The following is a 24,018-nucleotide window of genomic DNA, read 5'->3' as shown; positions in this document are numbered from 1 at the left end:
AATAAAGAAAATAATAGTTTTATGTTTTTTGAGTCGTACTTCTTCTATTCAATTCTGATTTATGACATCTAGACATGTGGGCTAGACAAGGGGAAACCTTTTGATTTGTACTTTCTCTCATGTGGATAGAAAAAACGAATTATTTTACTTATCTAGCCAGGCAGACTCTACTATACGATTTGACACATCTTATGTTCCTTGAAGAGCAAAGTTACAAACTGGATCAACAAATTTTGGACTTTGTACCAAAGATCTAACGAATCTGGCTTGAAATTTGCAAAAGAACGGTTACATTCAATTTTGAAGAGTTTATAGAGTTGAAATCGAGCCTCTCTGTATTTAGGTGGAGCTATCATACCATTCTCTTACAAATCTAGCCTCTCTGGACGTTGTCTTTTCCATACATGGCCTCAAAACCTACAATACCCATGGCAACCTGTCCTCCAAAGCTAAAGGAGGAGGCTACACCAAACCTTACTACAACTGTAAACATCTCCGACATAATAGCCCTCCATCTTTTCTAGTTTTCCCTTTTTTTCCCACCCATTGCCGTACTTTGAGGTGCTGGCCGGCTACCTGTTTTTTTTCGTTTTTTTGGCACCCTCTCTCAATGTCTCCTCCTCTACCAAAAAACCGACCGTGTCATCTCATCTTTTCGATTTCATCCTTGGCACCGTGCCACGGCCTGGTGCGAACCGTTGCCCTTGGCGTAGGGAATTGAAATGATGAGGCAAAGGGAAGGAAGGTGTGTGGAATGGAGAGAGAGAAATGTGTTACTAGAAGACCTCTGGCGCGCGAAATTGAACAAAAAAAACTGTACTGCTTAGTCATGACTCAAATTTCGCGCCAGCAAGGTTACACATCTTTTTATTACCTTGTCTCTTCATTTGTTCGCCCTTCGTTTTTTTCTCCTGGGTGGCCGTTTCAACCCTTTTCGAAATTTCGAGAAGATTTGAGAAATGTAGGCAGAAAAGAGAGTAATGACCTACTGTATAGGAGGTCGGAAATAAAGGCGAGAGGGTTAAGGAAATTGGTTTAAGGACACATTATGGCGTTTGGGTTTGGAGTGTTGGGGGAGATTGAGAGAACAAGAAAGTTAAAACACGCTCAATTAACACATATATGCACAACAGTGAACAGAAAAATTAATCCTATCCGGATTAGACAGATACAGTATAACCTAAAATACAGATTTTCAGTATTAAAAAGATGTAGTCCTTTCTAATGTAGTCCTTGTTGATTTCTTCTACTATTCAACCAAATCTTGGTCAAATTCTACAAGAGATAAGTCCATTCTAAATCAAGGAATAAGTCAAAGATAACCTTAACTTTTTAGCCAAATCTAACCACGCTCAACTAGCTCAATTCTATTCTGATCATTGAATACCCGTGGTTTTCTTCGCTTTTTTCCGTGATCACACAGCTTACGCCTATTTCTTGTGCTGAGCACATCCAAACATCAGAGCTGGGGGCCATAAGCTTTTTGACCTTGCTGTTTTTATGAGAACAATAACAATGACGATGGTTTTTTGAGTCTCTAGGACATAAAATATTTCAAAATCCAGACGGCTTTTGGAGTGGATACACTGAAACTAGAATGAAGTGGACATTTGGAAATACAGAACTACAGACGGATATACTTACTACAGAAAGCACTCTTATTTCTGGTAATGCTGACAAACAGACTAGCCAACTTCCAAGACTAGCCAAGCTTCCAAAAATCATCAAAAAAGAATGCCAGGAGAAAGAAACCGCAACACCGCTCGCAGTTCCTTTCTCCGAAAAGAACTGGCAAGTAGTCACTATTTTTGTGTAAAAAGATTGTTATCTGTGAAATTAGTGGTATCACGTAGTAAGTCGGAAGACCCGAGGGAATGCGTAAACAATTCGAGAACACGGTCAGCGAAAAACCGATTTTCCGGGACGACTCCGCCCAATTGCCTATCGTCCTGCAAAATTGAAACTGTTATCAGTGATAGTAGGCATTGAGAAAGTTTTCACTTTCCAATCATTTTCTCCGTATTTTACGTTTTTCTCCTGAATTTTCGGTCACTTTCACTTCATCGCCCTTTCACTTGCTTGTCGTGAAAAGTGCAACATTTTCCGATAATATTTTTCTCTAGTTCGATAAATCACATAAGCAGATAGATAGTAAGTTAATCTTATCAAATAAAGATAGTATTTGGTCTCTCCTTGTTTTGATATCGACATTTACTACTTTCGTGAGGTAGGTCAAGACGATGTCTCTTCTTTTCTTTTAGTGTATCACGTTGTTTTTCATTTTTCAATATTTCCGAAAACTTATCATTTTCCCATCATGTTTCTTTTGCTATCTATCCCTTAAGCCTTCCTCCGCCCCTCTTTATCTTCTTCTTCTTCCGAACGCATTCTCTGTTTCTCTCGCTCTCTCTCAATCTTACGCCCCGTTCTCTGTTCGGCCCCGCCTCCCCGCTCCTTGCCATCGTCCTAAGGGGGCTGAACCTCGAGGAGGGGGGCGTGGCTTCAACCTCTGATCCATTCTCTTCTGGCACCACCAACATCATTCGAACTCTCAGACTTCAGCCCGAACAGCACTCCTATCCCCTCATCTCCCAAAGAAATCATGAAGCTCCTGTTCGTTGCCCTCTTCTTGGTATCCATCCTCTCATGTCTGGCCAGGCCGGGTTATAAAGGTGAGTATATCTCCTCACTAAGTTAGTCTAGTTTTCTATTTCTCTATAGTTGTCTCTTTGTAACCTTTTACAAATATCCTTACTTACAGACATCGATTACAAACTATTTGATGAGGAATCGTCGGATGCTCTTGCCATCGACAAAGTCTACGAGGTTGTCGAATTCCCCAAGCATCACCATCACCATCATCACAAGAAGGCGTCAAAAACGAATCGATTGGATCGACTCAAAAGATTCTCTGTCTTGAACGACCTTCTCTAAGCATCCCGTCTAATCATCATCATTTTGCCTATGGATACTCTCCATTATCTGCATATATTTGCCTGCTCTCAACCTTATCTCTTTACTTTTTTCTAAACAACCACAATCGGTCTTTCGTTTCCTTGCGGTTTTCCAGGATCTCACCCTCCGTTCCTTCTCATCTGAATTCTTTCGCCTTCCCCACCAAAATGACATAATCTTTTTTCATCTCCTTCCCCCACTTGCTTACAATTCGGTGTCATCTCTGTCTACCCCTGGATCCTTTCATTCTTCACAACCCACCATACTTTAAAAACCCATCAATAATATTTATCCTTTATTGCTCACCCATCGGAAATTTATCAGAGTTCTATTATATTATATAAATTAATATTTTTTCATAATCAAATTTGTTTTTTCGTTAATAAAAAGTTTTATGATAAAAGTACAACACAAAATTGAGGGACTTGAAGGAAGAGGGAAAAAGTGACCTTGGCCAATTATCCCCTCTCCTTCTACTACTATATAGTAATCATCATGTTTTTCGTTTTCATCCGGAGATGTTGATCAGATGATTTTATCATGACATCATCTTCTCATGGGGGTTCCGAATAGAAGGAAATGACTCAATTCTTCTGGGGCGGAAGAAAATGGAAATAAAAGTGCAAAGAGCCTACATGTTGTTTTCAATGTTCCGAATTGTTTTTCGTATAGGTTATGAAAGCAGTCATTTGGAACAGTGGGAAAATCTGATGTGTCTTTTGACTATAGTTGAATTTTCGTTCTGAACACTCGGGGCTTTTGACATTGACTAGGCTTCATGGGTGTGTGACTATGATATGCTTGAGATTCAGGGTAATCAGAATGATCTGGGACTTTGAACACTCATATTTTCAGACAACTCGACGGAGAAAAAAAATTTAAAAAGGAAATAATTGAACCCAAGCCATTCATTTTCTCTAAACCCAACCAATCTTTCTGTTATCCCACAATAATCTTTCTGAGATCCAATATGACGCTGTTCGTTTTCCAAAAGCTTTTTTATATTTCTTTCCTTCTAAATAAATGGCTTAATTACCCAAGTTTGAGGTGTCGTTTCGTCAATAATTTAGAGTGCTATTTAGATTTTTTAGGAAAAGTTTGATAGTCTGTTTTATACCCTGCAACCCAATAAAGAACAGTAATCCTTTCTTAGTCTCAATAAGCCGGTGCTTCCAAAATAAAAACTACTAATCTTCCGGGGTTTATCGCAGCGGGGTGTTCCCGTAAGCATTTAGAGATATACCAGGTGGTCAAGAGGCACGGATCAAGATGAGGAAATATCTGTGAACTGAGATGGCATGTTCAACTTCTTGTAGTGTTTCACCTTCAAAATTATCTACCGTAACCCAGTAACCCACCCAAGTTGTTCATCTTAACGTATATTTGTACACCATTCTACACATGCCCCCCTAGTGTGTCTTTCTTCTTCCCACTTGGCATCTTGCCAGAAAGTTTCTTTATCAGTAGGTCAGGCAGTCGGTAGAGAAAACGTAAAATGTTGCAATTCGTCAATTTTTTGTGTTTTTCATTTTTGAAGTGTAAAAGGGGGTGAGAACCAAAACTAAAATTGATAAGAAGGGTATGACCGTTATAGAAATTATCACGTTTTGATACATGATCTGATCATCTGTCTTGACGAAATTTTTCTGAATGGGGGTCCCCGAACAACTGGTTCACAACAATCAAAACACCAGAACAGCAACCGGAGTTTAATCAACGGTGTCTCACTTCCCTTCTTTCTCTTTCTCTCCGTTTTTGTGTTTTCGTTTTGTTCGGCGGGCGGAAAAACGATCTACCTGGCCTCGTGCCAAGTCTTTCCCCCTCTACAGTAGTACCATGTGTTGAATTCAGGAAGCAATCACACTTGAAACTTGTGTCTTTAACCGGTTTCAATTATTTCGAAAAACAAGTACAGTGTGAACACGTGAGGAAAAAACATCAGAAATACGGGGAAAGACGAAGAGTCTTCAGAGAAACGAAAAAAACCAGAAGACGTGAAGATGTAGAAGAAGAAGAAAGCGCACGTGGTGGTGGTTTCTTCTTTTTGTTTTTTTCTCACCGATTGGAATGGAAAAAAACGAAGGAGACATGTAGACGTCACGGATACTGGCAAATCAGAAGAGCTCGTCGAATGAGTACAATTTCTCTGGAAGGAATTGAGTAACATGTCACAAAAGAGGAGGAGAAATCAGAATTGGGGGCAACTAGGGGTAACGAAGAGGAAACTCGAACAAATGAAGGGGTCTAGAAAAGGGTCCAGAAATTATTTGATTGCAAGCCCACGCTCGCTGAAAGGGATCCAACTGGGGATATATCGTGGCGAGAGCTATCTTGGGGTCACAGATGTATATTAAACTTTAACAGTGTCGGATTTTCTAAGATATGTCACATTTATTTCTGATGTTCAAACAACTACAACGTTTCTTCATCTTAACACATTTCCGAACATTGCACTAAAAGCCCAAACAAACCAATTGCATTTTTTTCCAACTTTAACAGCCTAGAAGCATTACATTCAGACCACGAGCTATCACTTCAACTTGAGTTATCAAATGACACAGATTTGTTTTTGAAGTTTCAAAAACCTGATAAAACACTTTTGGGATTCTAGAGGCTGTACTAAATAAATTGGAACTACTTTTAATGAGTCCAACAAGTATCCTTGACCAATATTCTTAAAGTGATTCACTCTTTTAAGAGATTTCAGAATCATTTAATTCTTCCAATTGCATCATGGCTCCATTTTCTTCTCTCACTTTCCCGGGTTCCCCATTCGTTTTCCATTTGACCTCCCCATTTCCTCACACGGGGGTCCACATTTCCATTTCGTCGCTATCCTTCTCCCCGATGATGCAAATCAAACACAATAGTCCTTCTTCTTATCAAAAAAATTAATCAGTTCCGTTCGTTTCGTATAGCATTATCTCTGGTACTACGATGAGGTAGATCAGATGATTTGATATATGTTAATAATAAATCTTCGCTCTCATTCTAATGGATTAAGGCTACATCTGAAGGTTCTAGAAGGTTCCGAAATTCCAGACAATAAGTCCCGCCCCTTTCGAACGGAAGCATCATTTCTGCTCAATCTTCACAAAAAATGAAGAAGGGAAGTGATGAAAAGTTCAAAAACCTCAAAGATGACATTGTCAGATAGTCAACGAGGGAAATGGCGCGTGTGACCGTGAAGTTAAAAAAAATGACAGGGGAATGTAAACTGAGAAAATGAGTAGTGGGAAAGGAGGGGGAATTGTCAAATGGGAGAAAATGGAAGAAGAGGACACAGGTTCCTGTTTTTTAGATGTTAGGGCGGAAGTTCCTGTTGGGATACGGTAGCGTTGGCCTCTGCTACTGAATCTCGATCTCTTGAAATCACACTTATTAGTTGGTAAACATATTTAGGCATAAGCGGTCTGGGTGGGCTTTCAAACTGTTCTAGTCTGAAATATACGTGTACTGGTTCATAACTCTATCACAGATTCATACTCATGGTGACGAAGAGCTGAGCTCACCTTCCCTAGCAACCAAGCTACCGTAACCTTCTCTCTACCTTTCCTTTCCCAACGATGAATTGTTTTTTCGATTCCCCGCCCTCAAATTAATGAACGGATGAACGAATAATAAATCACCGTGAACGGAGGAAGAGACCCCGCGCATCTTCATATTAGCGGGAATTCTCTTTTCCTTTGTTCAAACAGGAAATACTCCTCCGGTAGAATTTGATGGAAGATGGCCACCCACAGAGAAAATTTATGGGTTTTTTGGGAGTGAGAAAGTACAAGTGTACCTTCACTTAACACAGATGGTGGCAATGTTAGATGACTGCTAGTATGCAGAAAATTTCGTAATTTTTCGGAAAGGAAATCAAAGACGTTTTATGTTTTCCTGAAGGGTGGCGCCGTAGTAGTAGTACATCGCAAGAAGATGCACTATTGTGTGATAAGGGAAAGCTCCGGGTTTGTACAAATGACGTCGTTGTTGTACTATTCCATGAAGTACATGGTCTTCTGATCTGATCATGAGGTGGTTCAGGAGAAACAAAGGAATGTGTTTCAAACGGTACTATTTTCGATAGTAAACAATATTTTTATCATGAAATTTGTTTCAAAAAGACGCTAAATAAAAGTGATAAGAAGGAAACTGCTAAAGATTTAGAAAAAGGAAAAAGGGAAATTTCTCGAAAAATTAAAGAATGAGGCTATGAGTATAAGATTTTTAAAAGCTCAAAAATACAGAGATCCGTGCACATGATTGAGACGAATAATAATACGGTGGACAAGAAACCATCCAGGGTTTCACTCTGAATTCGTCACTTTCATTTGTAAACAGTATGAAATTAAGTTAATTCGACATGAGTTCGACAAAGACTATCAGTGATAGTTCAAACTGGGCAATTCGTGTTTTGGTCGAATGAACGGTTTCGGTATGAGTGGTCATTTTCTGGTTGTGTGAAAGTAAACTATTTTTAACTCCACATGATTATCAGGTAATAAAGAAAATGAAGTTTCGATTCCAATGCGGTTGTTGCGCTAAATCTTGATAAATGTGAGTTAGAAGGCTTTTTACAGATAAGGGAAGGTCCTGGAGTCAGTTTAAAGTTATGAGGCGTAACCTAAATCATTGGACAGCTGAGAATTCCAAATATATAATTAGTTTTTGCCCTCGAGGTCTGGTATTTGAGAAAAACAAGGTAAAATAGAGCATTTTTTCCGTTTTAAAACGTAAAAATCGCAAGTAAAATTTCAAAAACTTTGGCTTTTTTTCAGACCTTAAGCCTTGTTTTTTTCTCGAATACCAGACTAAATAAATATTTGGAATTGGTGCTTTCTCAGCTTTCCAATGATATATGCCACGTATCATAACTTCAAACTGACTGCATGATCTTCCCTAGTAAGTTCACCATTATTTCGAATTTTCATAGGTCCAATAAAACAGAAGACATTCTTCATTTTTGTAGAAAACTTTCGAATATCCCTTCTGGTTTCAAAATATGAAGGTGTTAAGATACAACGTTCTTCACAGTTTTAACTGTTCCTCCGTCTTTTTTTTTCGAATATCACGTCATTTGTTCTCCGTTTCTAGGTTTTTGAAACCAAAGAAAGATCATTCGGATATATGCACTTTTCTCACTTCCACAATCTTCTGACTCCGTGTGTCTTGTTCCAAGAACCTTCTAGACGTGATTTTATTCAAAAATAATCCTTTTTTTCAAAATTCAACGATATAAAACGTTCGGATTGTAGATTACAAACACAATTTTTGGTTACTATACGATTTCAGACAAAAATCCCGGATAAAACAGCTATTTTTGATGTTCGTCTAGTCTAGAAGATGATGATGTAATCGGATCGAAACGGAGCACAAGGTTGGGATGAAAAATCAAACGATCAAGAGCGTTCACATAAAAATAAGGATGTATGTGTGTTTGTTCGTCCAGATGTCCGTATTTCTGAAATATTATTGTAGCCTCTGTAATGTATCTCGCAAGTCCTGCCGTTGTCCAGTGATTTATGAATCGAACCGTGTTCTATAGTTTTGCAAATATTCTCAGTTGTCTTCTTTTGAATTATCACGCTTCGGGTTTCTAATTCTTCGATTAATTAATACCAAAAACAAGCAAATTCGTCGGACCGGAAAATCGAAGAAACGGTGGATGTTCTTGACGAAACGAGAGTAAAAGTCGCGCGTCTAGAGAGTTCTGTTTTTAGATATTGTTGTTGACTTAGGTTTTGGTTTTTAGACTGAGAAAACTAGATGGGCTGGTGTAGTCAAGGGAGAAAGATAATGAAAAGATTTGAATATAGAAATGAGAATTGAGGGAAATTCAGATGTCGTTCAACTAGATGTCCCAAATTGCATGACGGTCAACCGTATTCTTTGTACTAAACTGTTTTATTTTCAGGTTAATGTGGTTTGTTTTGAAAAACAAAATACTGGGATTTTTAGCTGGGGACTGCCAGTACCGAAAAGTTATAAACTACAAAAACTGAGCTTTACCTCTGATCTGTATACTCCACAAAAATTGAAGTTATCGGACATTCCCGGATACGTTCTGAAAAGTTGGACAGTTTCAACTGAAAGGGATGAAGTATTGGCTGGTAACGACGCCTCAGTGTCTGTTAGGCACTAAATCCAAATGTTTTCCTCTGTTCTCCGTTATTTTATTGGTTCAACTTTACCAGACGTTACGCAACCTCAATTCTGCCAACCCATATTTGTTTGCCAACTGTTCTGACCACCAGACCATGAAATATCAAAAAGACAAACACAAAACCGCAAGAAGTTCAAACAAATGAAAGACCATAACCTCTAGGAAAGCATCACTAAAACTTACGAAATTCTCACAAATTCGAGATACATTCCATAGTACAGATTCCCATGTCTTAATGCTAGAGAAAAGTTAATCAAACAATGGAATGATGAGAATTTCTCTTGGTACCACAACTTTTGAAATGTTTCGAAATAAAAAAGTAGGAGAGAGAGAGACCTTGTACTAATTTTAAAATAAATTTCTATTTGAGAGTAAGGGGGCTACGGAAGTGGTAATACTACTAACTATGTCTCTTCTTTTTCAATCGCCGAATTGTCATGACATGAGTGAGTCATCATTTCGAGAAAGAGATGGGAAACTGGTTTTAAAAAATATAGGCAAACGGTGGGAACATGAGGAACAGGTTGGAGGGATGCAAAAAGAAAATTGAAATAAATAGGGGATGGGAAAGTGAGTGCAATTTGCAGAAATTTCAGAGAAATTGACTTGGCTCGGAACTATACATTTGGAAAGATTTGTGAGGGCTCAGATTCAAACTAAATACAAATGTTTCGGATTACAGGTGTACCCTTTATTCTAATCAAGTAATTTCCAGTAATTTTGGAAAAGATAGTCTTTTGAAATAAGAAAACGAGTGTCTTTGTATGAACTGAAGCAAGGTCCTAATTAAATCTTTGTTTATCAACCGTCTGCACAAAATCTAGGGTACATAACCCATTACAACCAGAGGTGCAAAAAAGTTTTCAATTTCTGTGAAGCCAGCTATGAGAACTCAAATATTTTCTAGTGAGTCCAGGGATTACAGTTATTTCAACTTGTGGCGCTTTACAAGCTCAGAATAACTTTTTCTATATGCAAAGTTATCTGCAGACTCTAAGCTGCTACGTTACAACAAAAATCTATTTTTTTAGAAATCACATCGGACCATATGACAACGATGACTAAACAAAAACAAGAGATACATCACAAGAATATATTAAAAAATAAACCTATTCCGGACCATCTGACCAATGAATGACGTTTAATCTCTCATGCTCACATTACTCACTTATTTCTATTCAAAAAAGTGCACTTTTATTTTTTGTTTTTCCCTTTTTCCTCTGTGACCACCAACCATTATAATGTGAGTCCACCCGGAACTTGAAAAAAAGTCTCATTAAAGTTGCTGTTTGTCTAGTAAAGGGAAGAAGCTAGAAAATATGAAAAACGAGAAAAAGGTTAGAAAAAATTTAAATTTAAAGAAAAAATTGTAAGGGGTTGAAAAAATATGTTAAGAAAAAAGAAGTGTCACGCACAAGGAGGTGGATCTTGTTTGACTGAAAATATATGTATTTTGAATGATATCACATACAGTAACTTTTTGATCTCCCCATTTTTTCTAGACACTAAAAATCATATCGGAAAACAAATTAATTAGGTGGCTGATCAAGTGTCCAATACCAGCGACCAAATTGTCTTGAGAAAACAGGTGCAGATGATTTGCACGGGGTTGGCCAAACTATATAGAATACGTGTATAAAGTCCAGACTGTACCGAATGGTTTTCGAGATATTAAAAAGTAGTTATTGTACTTTACAAATATACAAATACTTTCTACAAAACTAGTTCCCCAGGAAAAACCGAGAAAATCCACTTTCAATAAGGGAAAACGCGAAAATCTAGACAAAAATTCTCTTTTTTTATAATTTTGCAAATTTCCAGATATGAATCTTGGAAGAAAATAACAGACTCACGAAACCTGAAGAGAGTTCCAAGGAAGTTCACATTCGAATATTGATTGGGTAGATCAATTTGGTCATTTCTGGGTAGCTGATGAAGGTATTGATAGATTACCGGCTAAAACATAATTTGGTTTGACATTGTCTTTTAGAGGGTGTCATGATTGTCCCGCAATTAAAAAACTTCTATAAATCAAACGAAGAGCTCAACTTTTGTAGTTGACAACTTTTCTGTACGGGTACTCCCTAGAAAGTTATATATAGACTAAAAAGTGTCTCAAACGGAACGATTCGAATTTTAAGCTGTCCTCTTTAAATAACTATAATCTTTTATCAAGTAATTGTAAAATAAAGTTGCCACTACAAAACTGAGCTCTAAAATTAAAATTTTACTTTGAGAGACAATCAGTGATACCATGACACCCTCTTGGACATTTTCAACTAAAAAAAAAGAAAAATGCATGTTTTCCTAGCCTCCGAGTAAGAACTACAAAGAAATAATCGATATACCTTCCCAAAACAATAATTCTGAAAAAATTGCAGGTCGAGAACTACATATTTTAACTTTTACTGAAATGAGGGCGAATTTCAGTTTTCAAATCGAAACAATTCAGAGCGCCAAAATATTGATTTCAGATAATATTTCAGGTCGAAGTGACAATTTTTGATTCTGCAGGTCTCTTTTATCAACCTAAGTTGTAGACCTGCTGTTTCCTCGAAATTTGTTCGTTTTGTGGAAGTATGTCAAAAAATATTCCAGAACTTTCCGGAACTTTCGGGAGACCGCACAGGATCATATTTGAAGCCAAAGGCTGCTATTTAGTTGAGTTCGCTCAGCTAAATCGCGTTTGACTTTTTTTCATTTTTCTTGCTATTTTCTATGAAACTTCGCACAGAAAATCAAAATCAAAATCATTGAAAAAGGAAAAATACAATTTTTTGAATTTCGCTCTAATTTTACGATGGGCTTTCCATGACCCAGAGATTTTGTGCCTTACAGTCTTTACTCCTGTGTTTCTGTGTGTCCAGATGTCCCTTCAATCGAAGAGCTACAGTATCCTGACTTCATCAATCTCCGAGAAGTCACCCCAACGTTCCATCGAATCAAAACTCCCCGCCCCTGTCAAAGTGCAAAACTACCGTAACCCAAGTGTATCTGCGGCCTTCAAAAAACGACAGTCAAATAGCTCTCAAATTGCGTCATGCTCCATCTGTTTCCCATTCACCACTAACTAGTAGGTCGTTTGCACTTTTTTTGTCCTTTGTCTCCTAGACATGACTCATTCTTTTTTGCAAAAAAGAGGTACCCTCATTGGCACCGCGCCAGAAGGTTGGTGACACCAGCCATTAGTTTCGTATCGTTTCGAAAAATTGGCGCACAATCGTCCTTCCCCCTCTCTCTATCGGTCCATTTGTTCATGGCCATATGTGCGCGACCCGCCCGTTTGCCCTTTGGATGGTGGAGGGACCGTGACGTCACAACAGTGTGTGTACGTGGGGGTGCCAGGTTAAAAAGTACAATTAATGTGACGTAAGAGGGTGTATGAGGAGATGGTGTGCAGATTTGTTAAAGGGAATCATAGAGAGAAGGGAGCGAACACCGGGGGATGAAAAATGAAGAGCAGAAGTCGTTGCACCCGGTGGTGCCCTGCAAAATGTGAAAAGCGGATCATTTTGATCTGATCCGCTTTCTCAAATCCCTCCTAAAGCTTATCTAAGGAGGGATAGTAGTAGAGTGGAGCTTGTGGCGTAGTAAAACACATCCACATTTATTGCTACACACAAATAGGAACAGGGGGCTAGATTGGGATATTATATAACATAATTCTAGCTTTTGATTCAATGGGGGAAAAGAATAAATTAACTTAAATTACATAAGCGAATATGAAGAGACTGGTAAACGGGGACAAAAAGGACAAAAGTTAAAGTTCCAGGAGAGAAAGGTGATTTGAATGAATAAATAAATAAATACGGAGAGAGAAAGAGAGAGATCCATTGATTATCACACAAAAATGGGGTAATCGAGGGAGGGAAAATTGTCTAATTTAGAAAAGATTTAGAGCAATGTTCTCAATCATTGAGAGAAGTGTCGACACACGATAATCGGCTTCACATTGACGAGCCGATTCGATTAGTTCCAGTAGATGCTTGATACCGACACCGAATCTGCAAAAAGGAGTGAATATTTTTGGTATTTTCTAGAGGATTATCTCTACCAACTTATTTAATAAAGAAGTGAAGGTAAAGATCAGGAGGAATTTGAGGTGAAAACGGAACCAATCAAAGCGATTGGAATAAGTTTGGATAAGATAGGGGGATCAAATAATTCAAAGAATGGTTTCGGGAAGGAAAAGCTGTTATTTTTGCACTGAACAAATGAGCGATTGAGTGAGGAACAGGTATCTTTACTTTTTTAGATTAGCACTAAACTAGTTGTTAACACATTTCCCATTAAAAAATGAGATAAAAACTCACTTTCTTCCCTCCACCAATTGTCGCAACTTGTGCTCAATTTGAGGAAGTTGATCGTCCGTATAAATATTGCTTTCTTGAATCACATTCATCATTTGGTCCGCTGTTGAGAGTTTTGGAATGTCGATGACTGCGCCGAACACATCCATCAGTCCCATATCACGAAGGAAGGAGCGATCCGATGAGGTGGCGATAACAAGCAGGCGGTGACCCTATAAATAGAAGAGGTTTCAGGTGTGAAAATAATTAAAATTTTGAAAAATCTACTAACCGGCGGGGGGTGAGCATTGAGAAGAACGAGAAGAGCCTGGATAACCAGATTCGAGTATCTTGGACCGACCGGGTGGTAATCTGAAATGAATCATATCCATTTCAATTCCTTCCTCTCAAAAAATCACGTACCAATCAATCTCTCCAAGTTATCAATCAATAAAACACTGAGTTTCGATCTCTTCGCATCCTCGAACGCCTTCTTCAACGACATACATTTAGCAGACTCCGAGAATCCGACAGTGTCCTCCGGAGATATCACTTTGACGAACGGGAAATCAGAGCTCTTTGCAATTTGAGCAGCAAGCGACGTTTTTCCTGTTTTTGGGGCTCCAGCGAGGACGGCCGATCGGAATCCACTGTTCTCTGGATTTTTGACGGTATCGGCGAGAAGACTTCCCTCGTCGATGATTCGAGTGACTTCTGGTCCCCACACAATCATTCCACGAGTCAGGAAACGGTTAAGGGATTCATCAGAGCGTCCGAATGCCTGAAATTAATCAAAATTCACATATTTTATAGTGAGTCTAACAGAGTTTCAGACATTGTAGTGATATAGACACCTTATTCTACAATTTTAGCTCCGGGACTCGATTTTTAATATCAGCTTGCAATTTCGTCTCATCTCAATGTCTGAAATTCTCAAAAATTACCGGTTTAACGTCGTTCTCGAGTGCATAATCAAAATCTCCGCCATTAATGACGAGCTTCTCGATTGCGTCTGGATCGGCTTGAGCTTTCCCACCAGCCTTCACCAATCGATTCATTGCACTCGATTGGGCGGCACGAACCAATCCTTCCAACTCAGCTCCCGAGAAGTTCTTCGTTCGCTTCGACAAATCCTCCAAGTCGACTTTCGGGTCCATTTTGTTGTATTCACGCATACGGGCGGTGTGGATTCGAAGGATTTGAAGACGTCCAAACTCATCAGGGAGTGAGACTTCCATCTGCACTTCAAGACGACCTGGTCGAAGGAGAGCCTCGTCGATCATGTCACGACGATTGGTCATTCCGATTACAAGAATGTTGTTGAGTTGTTCAACACCATCCATCTTGGAAAGAAGTTGGTTGACGACGGTGTCATGGACTGATGAACTTCCCGCCTGAATATCGAGGAAAATTAGTTATCTAAAAACGAAACCGTACCATAGATCCTCTCTGCTTGCAAATCGCATCAATCTCATCGAAAATGATAATATGAAGTCCAGAATTCGCACCACACCGTCTCCACTCCTCTTCAGCGTCTGCGAACAGTTTGCGGACGTTTGACTCGGACTCTCCGACATATTTATCCAAAATCTGCGGTCCATTCACAATTTTCGGTTCACGAGCATTCAGCATCTTTCCGATTTGTCTCGCCATTAGAGTCTTTCCGGTACCCGGTGGTCCGTAGAGAAGGATACCACGAACGTGTTTCATTCCCAATTGTTCGATGAATTCTGGTGGGAAGACACGAGAAGCGAACGCACGACGGAAGATGTTGGAGAACTCTTTGTCGAGACCTCCGATACCCATTTCAGCGAAGTTCCAGTTCGGATTGATAATCGATCGGTAGGCGGACTTTCTGGAAATGAAAATTGTATTAGTTTTTACCTCTTTCTCTGCTTTCTGTACCCTTTGCTCTTTCCAATCAAACTGAGCATCGATCCCTCCTCCTTATCAAACACAATCACCGAATTCGCCATAAGTTGTCCAGCATCAATATGCTTCGGTTTCGCCGAACTATCAGCTGGCGCTCCTTCTCCGTTTGATGCCGCCGCTGCTTTCATCAAATCGAGTTGTTCGATTGTTTTCACAACTAACGACAACGTGTGAGTCTTATTCTTCTCTTTGTCCTCGAAACGGAACGCCATCTGCATATCTCTGTAAGAAAGCATTAGTTAATAATCTGTGGTGGTTTATATGTGTCTGTTCTTCCCGATATCCGAAAATCTGACTGAATTTTCAGCTATTTTCACTAATGTTACAGCTTTTATACAGAAAATGCTCCAGAAATCGAAGAGATTTGTTTGTTTGTTTCCAGAAAGTCAAATTTTGTGAATTTCGATGATAAGAGGCAAATTCTATTATGATTTTTCATGTTGAATTCTAGATTTTCGGAATTCTGCATACTTGTCAAGGCCTGGGCCCCAAAATTTGAATTTTTAACTTTGACTCCAATTTACCCGGACCTTCGGGCCGGGCCTTGACAACTATGGAATTTTGTTTCGCAAATTCGCTTTTTTGGCATTATGAGTCTGAGATGTTTGCCAAGCCCTTACTTCGTGAATGCTTGTCCACTGAATTGCATCGAGAACTCTCTGGCCATCAAATCAGCATTCAGTGGCTCGGATGTGACGCTGAAATTAGGATTTTCAACGATTTCAGTCAAACAAAGCCAACTTTTTCTTATTGTTGAAATCAGCAGAGAGAACAATCGATCCAATGTAGTCGGATGTTGGAAAACTGAACGGGGTGACACGAATCTCTTGGTCCAACGATAGAACCGCCCATCTTCTGTGCGGTACACCGAATGCGATTTCTCCAGGCTTGATTGTCGGATCATTTTTGATAGAGAAAATGTAGTGACGTGCGGGGCCTGTGTTGACGCAAACATGTCTGAAAATTTATGAGAAATGACAATTTAAGACAATCGAGACTCACTTTATATGTGTTGCATCGAAATCCGATCGATTCACGTATGCGTAATTTGCCAATGTGTGCTCCTCGGACGGCGCCTTTCGAACACGAAACATTTTCTCGGAGACAGCAATATAGGGTGATGAGGCTGATGGAAGTGGTGCTCTCACTTCTCGTGGTGGAACTGTTGGGGGGTCTGAAAATTGAAGAGAGTTGGAAATGAGAACGACGGGGGAAAGATTTGGATGGGAAGGGTTATTTAACAGTGGGGGGGGAGGAAATGATAGGCTAGTTGCAGGTTTTAGGACAACGGCACCGTGATGACGGACCGAAAAAGCTTGCTTTTCAATTAAAAAGTTCGCAAATGCACTTCATTCCAAGAAGTGAATCACGCAAGTATCCTCATCTATCTCTCCTATCCTCCCCCTATAATTTCTGCGCTCCATTTCCAACTTTTCACTGACTGATTGGACGGGGACACAACCAAAGCCCCGACCGACAAGGAAATTCAATTGGGGGGACATGTCCACACACACACCCTATAACACACTGAAATTGGACTGGGTCGAGTCGAGCAGGCAGAAAAACGATAGATGGAAGTGGTTGCGGGAGAAAGGACTGAAGAATTGAAGGAGAGTTGTTAGGAGGCCGTTTTTGGAGCGAGAAGAGAAAAAAGATCCGATTACTAGCATGCATTTTGAAGTGCGCGATATTCGAAAAAATGAAGAATTGAAGAACACAGCGAGGGAAAACTAGATTAATGTCTTTTGAAAATTTGAAAAAAAGCCGGAATTTTCAATGCGGAAATTTTCACAAAAACTAATAAATAGGACAACTTTTGACGAAAGTTGAAGGAAAAGCTAGCTCGGTGAAAGAAAAGAACATTGGCTTATGTGTGTGCTTTCATGGGAATATATACGGGTGTTGAGGCGTTTAATCTGATAACAACAGAGCGAAAATCTAGCTTTTTTTGAAGAAATCATGCTCTCCATGCTGCTGAACTAAATAATGTGTTGTTATCCAGCTTAATCCTTGATTAATCCGATTACTCCTTGGCCTGATTAGTTTCCGTTCTTCGTGGGAAACGGGAAAAAGTAAACAGCATTGGCAGCAAAAAAGAGAAACGGAAATGGGAAAAGTGAAGAAAAAAAGAAGACGCCGTGAAGAGGGGAGGAAGATGCTAACATATACATACATGCACGAAGAAGAAGAAGACAAAAAAGACGAAGACGTTGGACGTCTTCTACTTCTTCTTCTTCTTCGGAGCAAAGGCTTTTCCCTATTCTGAAGGGAAAAAAGATGGAGCAGACGGGGAGAATCGATGCAAATACACAACGTTTGGGCACGGAAGAAAAATAGAAGAGTTTTGGGATGGAGTACGGAGGGAGAGACCTAAAAAAAGAAGCGAAGCGGTTTGAAAAGAGGAAAACGGAGATGAAAATGATGATGATGGAAGATGGGAATAGCAGAGGAGAGTTTAGAAAAAAAGCTTTTATGTCGTGATGTGTGAACTTTTATGGAGTTTGGAGCGAATTTTTTTTAAAGTGAGAATTTTTCGCGGGTAAAAAATTTGAAAATTATACTTTCAATGATCAAAAACAGGTTTTTTCCCGCGAAAAACTTTAATGAGAACTGAAATAGATGCGAAAAGAAAATGGGCGCGTAGTAGATCACAAAGAGCGGATTAAGCTGTGAAATTCAAAAACTTTAGCGAATTTCTGGGAGAATGATCGAAAATCAAGACGAACAACTAATCTCACTTCTAGTTAGCAAAAATTCTTCAAATTTTACTTTTTGTCCGAAATCGTGTTCATGTTATAATAGTAATGTTAGTAATTAAAGCCATGCTGTATTTCAATTTTAATAGTTTTCGCAACAAAAGAAACGAAACGAGACCATTATGTGAACTGAAGTCGTTTGAAGCTGGCTTCCGAAACCAAGACATTTGAGATGAACCCTGAAAATTAAAAAAATAGTTTAAAATCTACAGGAAGAGAAGAATCGGAGAAAAATACACATTGAAATAAAAAATATTAGCGAAAAATGACTGAAATTCGTGGTGGAATCACTTTTCTTACCGGCTCTATCGAGCAACAACAAAATGGCATTGAACAGTCAAGTAATGAAAATGTATTCTCAATAAATAGAGAGGGAGGGACCAAGGCAACGTGGACATATATTTCTTTTCATAAATTTCGCAATATTTGTGTAACACTGCGGAACGTAAATAAAAACAGAAATGTTGGAGGGAACTGAAGCGGTGTTTGTTGTATGGAAAGGTTGCTTTGATGGGGATAATACTGAAAATTTGGAGAGAAGATTTATAGAGCACAAAATAAAAATTGAGATAAATATTACAATGTTTAACGAAAGAATCTTATTTTGAACTGATTAATCTTTTGACCAATTATCAAACATTTATTCGTTTCTTATCAAAAAATGACAGCAACTGCACTTTTTCACATTTTTACAGTGAGAAACTCAACCCTTGATCAATTTTTTGATAAGTTCGATGTTTTTTTTTTGTTTTTAAAGCAAACGTTGAACCAAAATAAGATATAATTATCAATTTAAGTTGAATTGGACACAAATTGACATTATTTTTCGCTGCAGAATTTGAATTATCCAGCACTTTGTCTTTTTAAATAAGCCAAAGCTGTTAAATAGGTATTTGAACTTTTAAAACAAGCAAGTTAAAAAAAATGAAAACTAAATTTCATTGTAAAAATGTGGTTTTTCCACATTACTAACAAGTTCTTGGTGTTTTCTTGCTCATTTATTGTTGAAAAATATGAATTTTATAATGAAAATCACCAGAATTCACGAAATAGTGAAGAATTTCGCTCCAGAAGTCATGGCAACGTGGAACGGAAATTGAATATCTTCAAAACAATGCAAACGCGCTCCACCGAACGCACGGCGTTCGCATCGACTTTTCAATTTCGGACGCGTTCATCTGCTCATTCTCATCAGAAATTCGTGCTTTTTGGATGATTTCCGTGGTTTAGAATACTTCTCGAATCGATTTTTGTCATTTTCACCCCCGAAAACCTATAAATCTCTCAGAAAATCTTGATAAAATGGAGAAAATCCGATGATTTTGGGCTAAAGTTTTTTGGAAGAGATTTTCGTGATTTTCACCTGGTTTTCTTTGTGTTTTTCAGATTTTCTGAAGATTAGAATGTATCGAATCTATTTCTACCCCCTATTTGCTCCTATTTCCTTGATTTGCCTGAATAAAATCGATTGAGAAATTCCCAGTTGCTTTTATCGATTCTTGTTTTTATTTTTCCGTGTTACTCGTCATTATCTGGTTCGAAATCTCTAGAATGCCGCATCGAATAATGATTTCCAGATTATTGATTGTGTGAACGAACCATTGGGTGGGGCTCGTTGTTTTCATCGTTTTCGTATAATTTTTATCGATTTTTGAAGAAATTTCAATGAAAAATGATTACGAGTGCCACCTAATTTCTCTGATATTCTCTTTACACAATTGCTAATCCTCACTTTTTGTTCTGCAGGTAAAATTGAAAAATCCCCCGAAAAATGGATCCACATCTAAACTACAACTTCAATTATGGTGATAGCTATGGCTCTGGCGCCGATCCAACCAACGATCCAGTACGTTAACGTCACAAAAACTTTTTGAGGGTACTCGAAACAAGAAAAATTACGAAAGAAAGAACCCCAAGGAGTTTTTCGCGTTTTCGTATTAATCGTGTGCTTTGATTTTTTGTATTTATGAAAATCCAGTACGAATAAGCACAAAAACTGATTAAAAGCATCAATTGAGCTTGTTCGAACTTCAGAAATATCCATTATCTCGATTGATTGTACTCCTGGAGGTCCATTCCTGGAATTATATGCAAAAAGTTTTGTTTTTCGTCAAAAAGTCATCCAGGACTGAATCTTTTTGTAAAACTTTTGTAAAACGAGCTTTCAATGAAACTAACCCCCAAAAATTACTCTCCGACTTAGTTTCTATTGAGGATTTTGATAAATTTCTCTCATTTCAGACCAACCACTATGGATGGGCGAGTCAATGGTCTCAACCGGCGTCGGCGGCATCTCAGGCGACTAGTGGAGTAAGTTTTCAAGAAAATCCTGGAGGATCGCGTGTATTCGAACGAAGAAACATCAATATTCAAAAGAAATTTTCTTTTAAATCGTCCCATAGTTTCAGCAGTATCCACAATACGTAAGCCCACAACAGCAACAACAGCAACAGGCTCAACAACAGGCCCAACAAACGTATGCCGCTTTGAATCCGTTGTCGACTTTCATGCAACAACAACAGAAGCCACAGTTTCAGCAGCAAAAGGTATATATATACAAGTATTTGCGAAACTTCTCGAAAATTCCCTCCATAAAACTGCTTGCAAAATAGAGCTGCCCTAACCCATTAAAACCATTGTCTCTGCAGAAGTACGGCCAAGGCGGAAACGGTAATGCCCCAAAACCAGTAGGAGCGCATCGCAACACTCCTCATTTTGGTGCATTCAATAGTGGAAGCGTGGGAGGTGGTCGTGGCGGTCCAGCGGCTGGAAGTGGAAGTTTTCTATCGCAAGAATGGGTACAACCGATGTCATCACAAAACATGATGGGTGTCAACCCCGTTCTCCGCACATTTCCATCGAAGGGCGGCTCATTCAATCAAAATAATAAACCAAACTGGAGGGTGCGCATTCATTTTTCTTTAAAAGTCCAGTTGTTTCTTCCCCCCTTTTCGTCTTCTTCCTCTAGAATAAATTCCTCATTTACAGCAAAACAAGCAACAACAAAAGAACTCGTTGGGTCCCAAGAAATTCGACACGACTGGAAAGACACCGGCGATGGTACTCCACGAGGTGTTCAAGAGTGTTAGCGAGGAGTGAGTAATCGTGACAATTAACTTCACTCAAACTTCTCTATTTCCAGGTTCACCGAAGTGGAGAACGCTGTTCCAAAGCGTTACCGTTGCACTCTAACAGTCGATGGACGTCAATTCCAGATGGAGTCGGCCAACAAGAAAGCGGCGAAGCAGAAGTGTGCTGAAATCGTTGTTCGTGAGCTCCGTCCGGATCTCCACGTGACTCCATTCGAGGAGGGTGTCACTGCCAAAGCGGTTCCGGTTAAGCCGCAGAACGCTGGCGGTGCTGCCGGTCCGGTCGCTTCTGGAGGGAATGGAACACCGAATAAGAGAAATGTAGGTGGAGTTTTAGGAAGATTTGGACAATGTTTTGTGAGGAAATAACTTTTTATTATCTCAACATTCATCAAATATCCCATAATAGTCACTTCAGGCCGACGAGATGATGAATCAACCAGCGCAAAAGAAGGGATCTGGAAATTCAGCTGCTGCAAAGAAGCCGAAGGTAATTATATCGAAATAACCTTATCCAATCGAATATTTTTCAGCTTTCCCCAGTAGAATCAGCTCTCTCACTGCTCGACTTCTTGCAAAAAATGATTGGCGAGTCAAAGGAAACCTACACTCCCGTATTTGAATATTCCTTCGAGCCCCCAAGATCCCAAGAGGAGGAGGAGCCAAAAGCTCCAGAAGTCAAACATGAGCCAATGGAGACTGAGGTGGTAAAGGCGGAGCCGACTGAGGAGGTTACGGAGAACCAGCCAGCTGTGGAAGCTGAACAATCAGATGCTAATCAGCCAGCTACCGAGAAGAAGCCAGTGGCTGAGAAGAAGGTTCGCAAGCCCGATGTCCAGCAGAAAGTAACGCTGAAATTTGTGGAGCAAGGAAAAGAGTACACGAAGACTGGTGTGAATCGTGCAGTTGTGAAGGATATGGTCATTCGGGAGGCTCTTCAAGATCTTTTCGGAGTCTCGCACAAGGATATAACCACAGTTGCACGCCGTCACGCAACGAATCGTCTCGGATCTGATATGAATATTCTTCAATGTCTTTATACCATATGCTCCGTTCTCAATTGTACTGTTACAGTAGAGTGTGAGCCGGCCGAAGATCGTCCAATCGGAGATGGACGTATGTATTTTATGGGGAAATGCTCGATTGTTGATCACAGTGAAGGCGGACAAACATTCCAAACCAAATCAGATTCAGTCCAATCGAAACCACTTGCCAAGGAGCATGCTGCAAGTGAGATGCTCAGAAATTACTTCGAAATCGATCCAAATACTTGTTGCAAGAGTGAAAATGTCAATGCGCAGGGGCCCTGTGCAGTTCTTCATGCGATGCTTAATAAGCAGACCAAGCAGAGAACTAAAATTGCGTATGAGTTCAAGGAAAATGTGCCACAGGTTGCTGGAAGTTCTGCTCAGGACTTTTAGTAAGTCGAGGTGTTTAAAAAAAATCTATCTCATTATTTTCAGCTGCGACTGTGTCATTGACGAAAATGATCGTTACACCGGAAGTGGCCGTTCGAAGAAGATCGCCAAGAATGCAGCTGCAATGATGGCGCTAAAAAAGAAATTCAATATCGACTTCGACCCAAATGCCTGCTATCCGTTGGCTCTCAGCAATCGTGCGATAGCCGAATCGAAAGTCTCACCATTTTGCAAGACGATTGCCGAGTTTTTCAAAAGAGAATATCATAAGATGTGCAATGAGTACTCAATAACCCCCAGTACTCAGACTGCTTGGTAACAATCTGTTTAGAAACAAACCTTTACACCTATTTTTCAGCTTCATAATATATAATCATTTGGAAGCGAAGCGTCTCTTGGCTATTGGCTCATCTCCGAAATTTGTTGTTGAGCCGGATACTCTGAATGGTGCGAATGGAACGTCGATACTTCATTTGGATCCAATTGTTCTCGCTCGTCGTGCACTTTGTCGTAATTTCCTCTATGAGCTGGCTGCAATGACAGAAGGATCAGAATCTGCGATATTCGAAAGACGAGAAGATGGACGTTTCGCCATGAGATCGAATATGAAATTGGCTTTGTATTGTAACTATTCACCAAATTGCTTCCATTCAACCGATGACGCAGCTGTGAAGTCCCTTGCTATTCTCACGTAAGTTAATTGGTTTCAGTTTGAAACTGGAACATTTTTTATGGAAAATCATACAATTCATTAATTTCAGACCAATGAGTCTTGCTGCCAGTCCACCAGAACTTTTATCTCTCGATGAGATCAGAGCCACCAAAACGCTCCGTATCCAATGCACTGCGGATAAGATTTTCAAATGGAACACACTCGGAGTTCAGGGCGCTCTCCTTTCGAATATAATGGAACCTGTCTTCATCACTGATATCTTTTTCGGATCGTCTTATTCAACTAACGACGAGTCTCTCAAATTCGCGCTCTACAATCGTTTGGGACCACAAGAGAACGATAGAGACATTGCTGTGGAGAGCATTCCAGTTGACATCAGATGTCAACAATCAGTTGCACATGTTTGGGCTCGCGGATTCATGGATATCGAAGCATTGGATATGAATACGGGAAGAACGCAGAAAGGATCACCATCGAAGGTGTGTAAAGCGGCTATCTTCGAGGCTTATCGACAACTTCCGATTCCTGATAAATCGATTGTGGACTACTCGAAAGCGAAGGAGCACGCGAGCTCGTATCAGTATGAGAAGAAAGTCTTATATCAAAAGGTAACGGTTTTTACTCCTTTCGCGCTATAATTGAATTTGTTTCAGCTCGAATCCGCTGGATGGGGAAAATGGCAAACGAAGCCGACTGAGCTCGCCGATCAATTCACTCTCGCAGCTGACGAATTTTAGTTACTTTTCCTGATAATT

At 39.5% G+C, this 24,018-nt stretch overlaps 3 protein-coding genes across 3 annotated transcripts; 2 read left to right on the top strand and 1 right to left on the bottom strand.

The window, feature by feature from the left end:
• Positions 1 to 2,602: 2,602 nt before the first annotated feature.
• Positions 2,603 to 2,934, top strand: GCK72_000015 (uncharacterized protein; the record flags this gene model as incomplete). The annotated part of the gene is made up of 2 exons (XM_003100621.1): positions 2,603 to 2,672; positions 2,762 to 2,934. The coding sequence occupies 2 exons, from the start codon at positions 2,603 to 2,605 to the stop codon at positions 2,932 to 2,934; spliced, it is 243 nt and encodes an 80-aa protein (XP_003100669.1).
• A 10,055-nt stretch (positions 2,935 to 12,989) lies between these two features.
• Positions 12,990 to 16,421, bottom strand: GCK72_000014 (uncharacterized protein; the record flags this gene model as incomplete). The annotated part of the gene is made up of 10 exons (XM_003100612.2): positions 12,990 to 13,110; positions 13,420 to 13,628; positions 13,688 to 13,767; positions 13,819 to 14,176; positions 14,340 to 14,789; positions 14,833 to 15,250; positions 15,301 to 15,549; positions 15,948 to 16,025; positions 16,069 to 16,284; positions 16,330 to 16,421. 10 exons carry the CDS (start codon positions 16,419 to 16,421, stop codon positions 12,990 to 12,992), a joined length of 2,271 nt encoding a protein of 756 aa, XP_003100660.2.
• A 3,433-nt stretch (positions 16,422 to 19,854) lies between these two features.
• Positions 19,855 to 24,000, top strand: GCK72_000013 (uncharacterized protein; the record flags this gene model as incomplete). Its single annotated transcript, XM_003100630.2, has 12 exons — positions 19,855 to 19,929; positions 20,325 to 20,393; positions 20,492 to 20,629; positions 20,732 to 20,986; positions 21,072 to 21,178; positions 21,226 to 21,493; positions 21,591 to 21,662; positions 21,706 to 22,592; positions 22,636 to 22,905; positions 22,949 to 23,281; positions 23,352 to 23,871; positions 23,917 to 24,000. 12 exons carry the CDS (start codon positions 19,855 to 19,857, stop codon positions 23,998 to 24,000), a joined length of 3,078 nt encoding a protein of 1,025 aa, XP_003100678.2.
• Between the last annotated feature and the right edge of the window lie 18 nt (positions 24,001 to 24,018).

The sequence above is a fragment of the Caenorhabditis remanei genome, chromosome I (assembly GCF_010183535.1).
Source record: "Caenorhabditis remanei strain PX506 chromosome I, whole genome shotgun sequence".
In the NCBI taxonomy this organism is placed as follows: Eukaryota; Metazoa; Nematoda; class Chromadorea; order Rhabditida; family Rhabditidae; genus Caenorhabditis; species Caenorhabditis remanei.
This window is presented reverse-complemented; position numbering and strand designations above follow the sequence as displayed.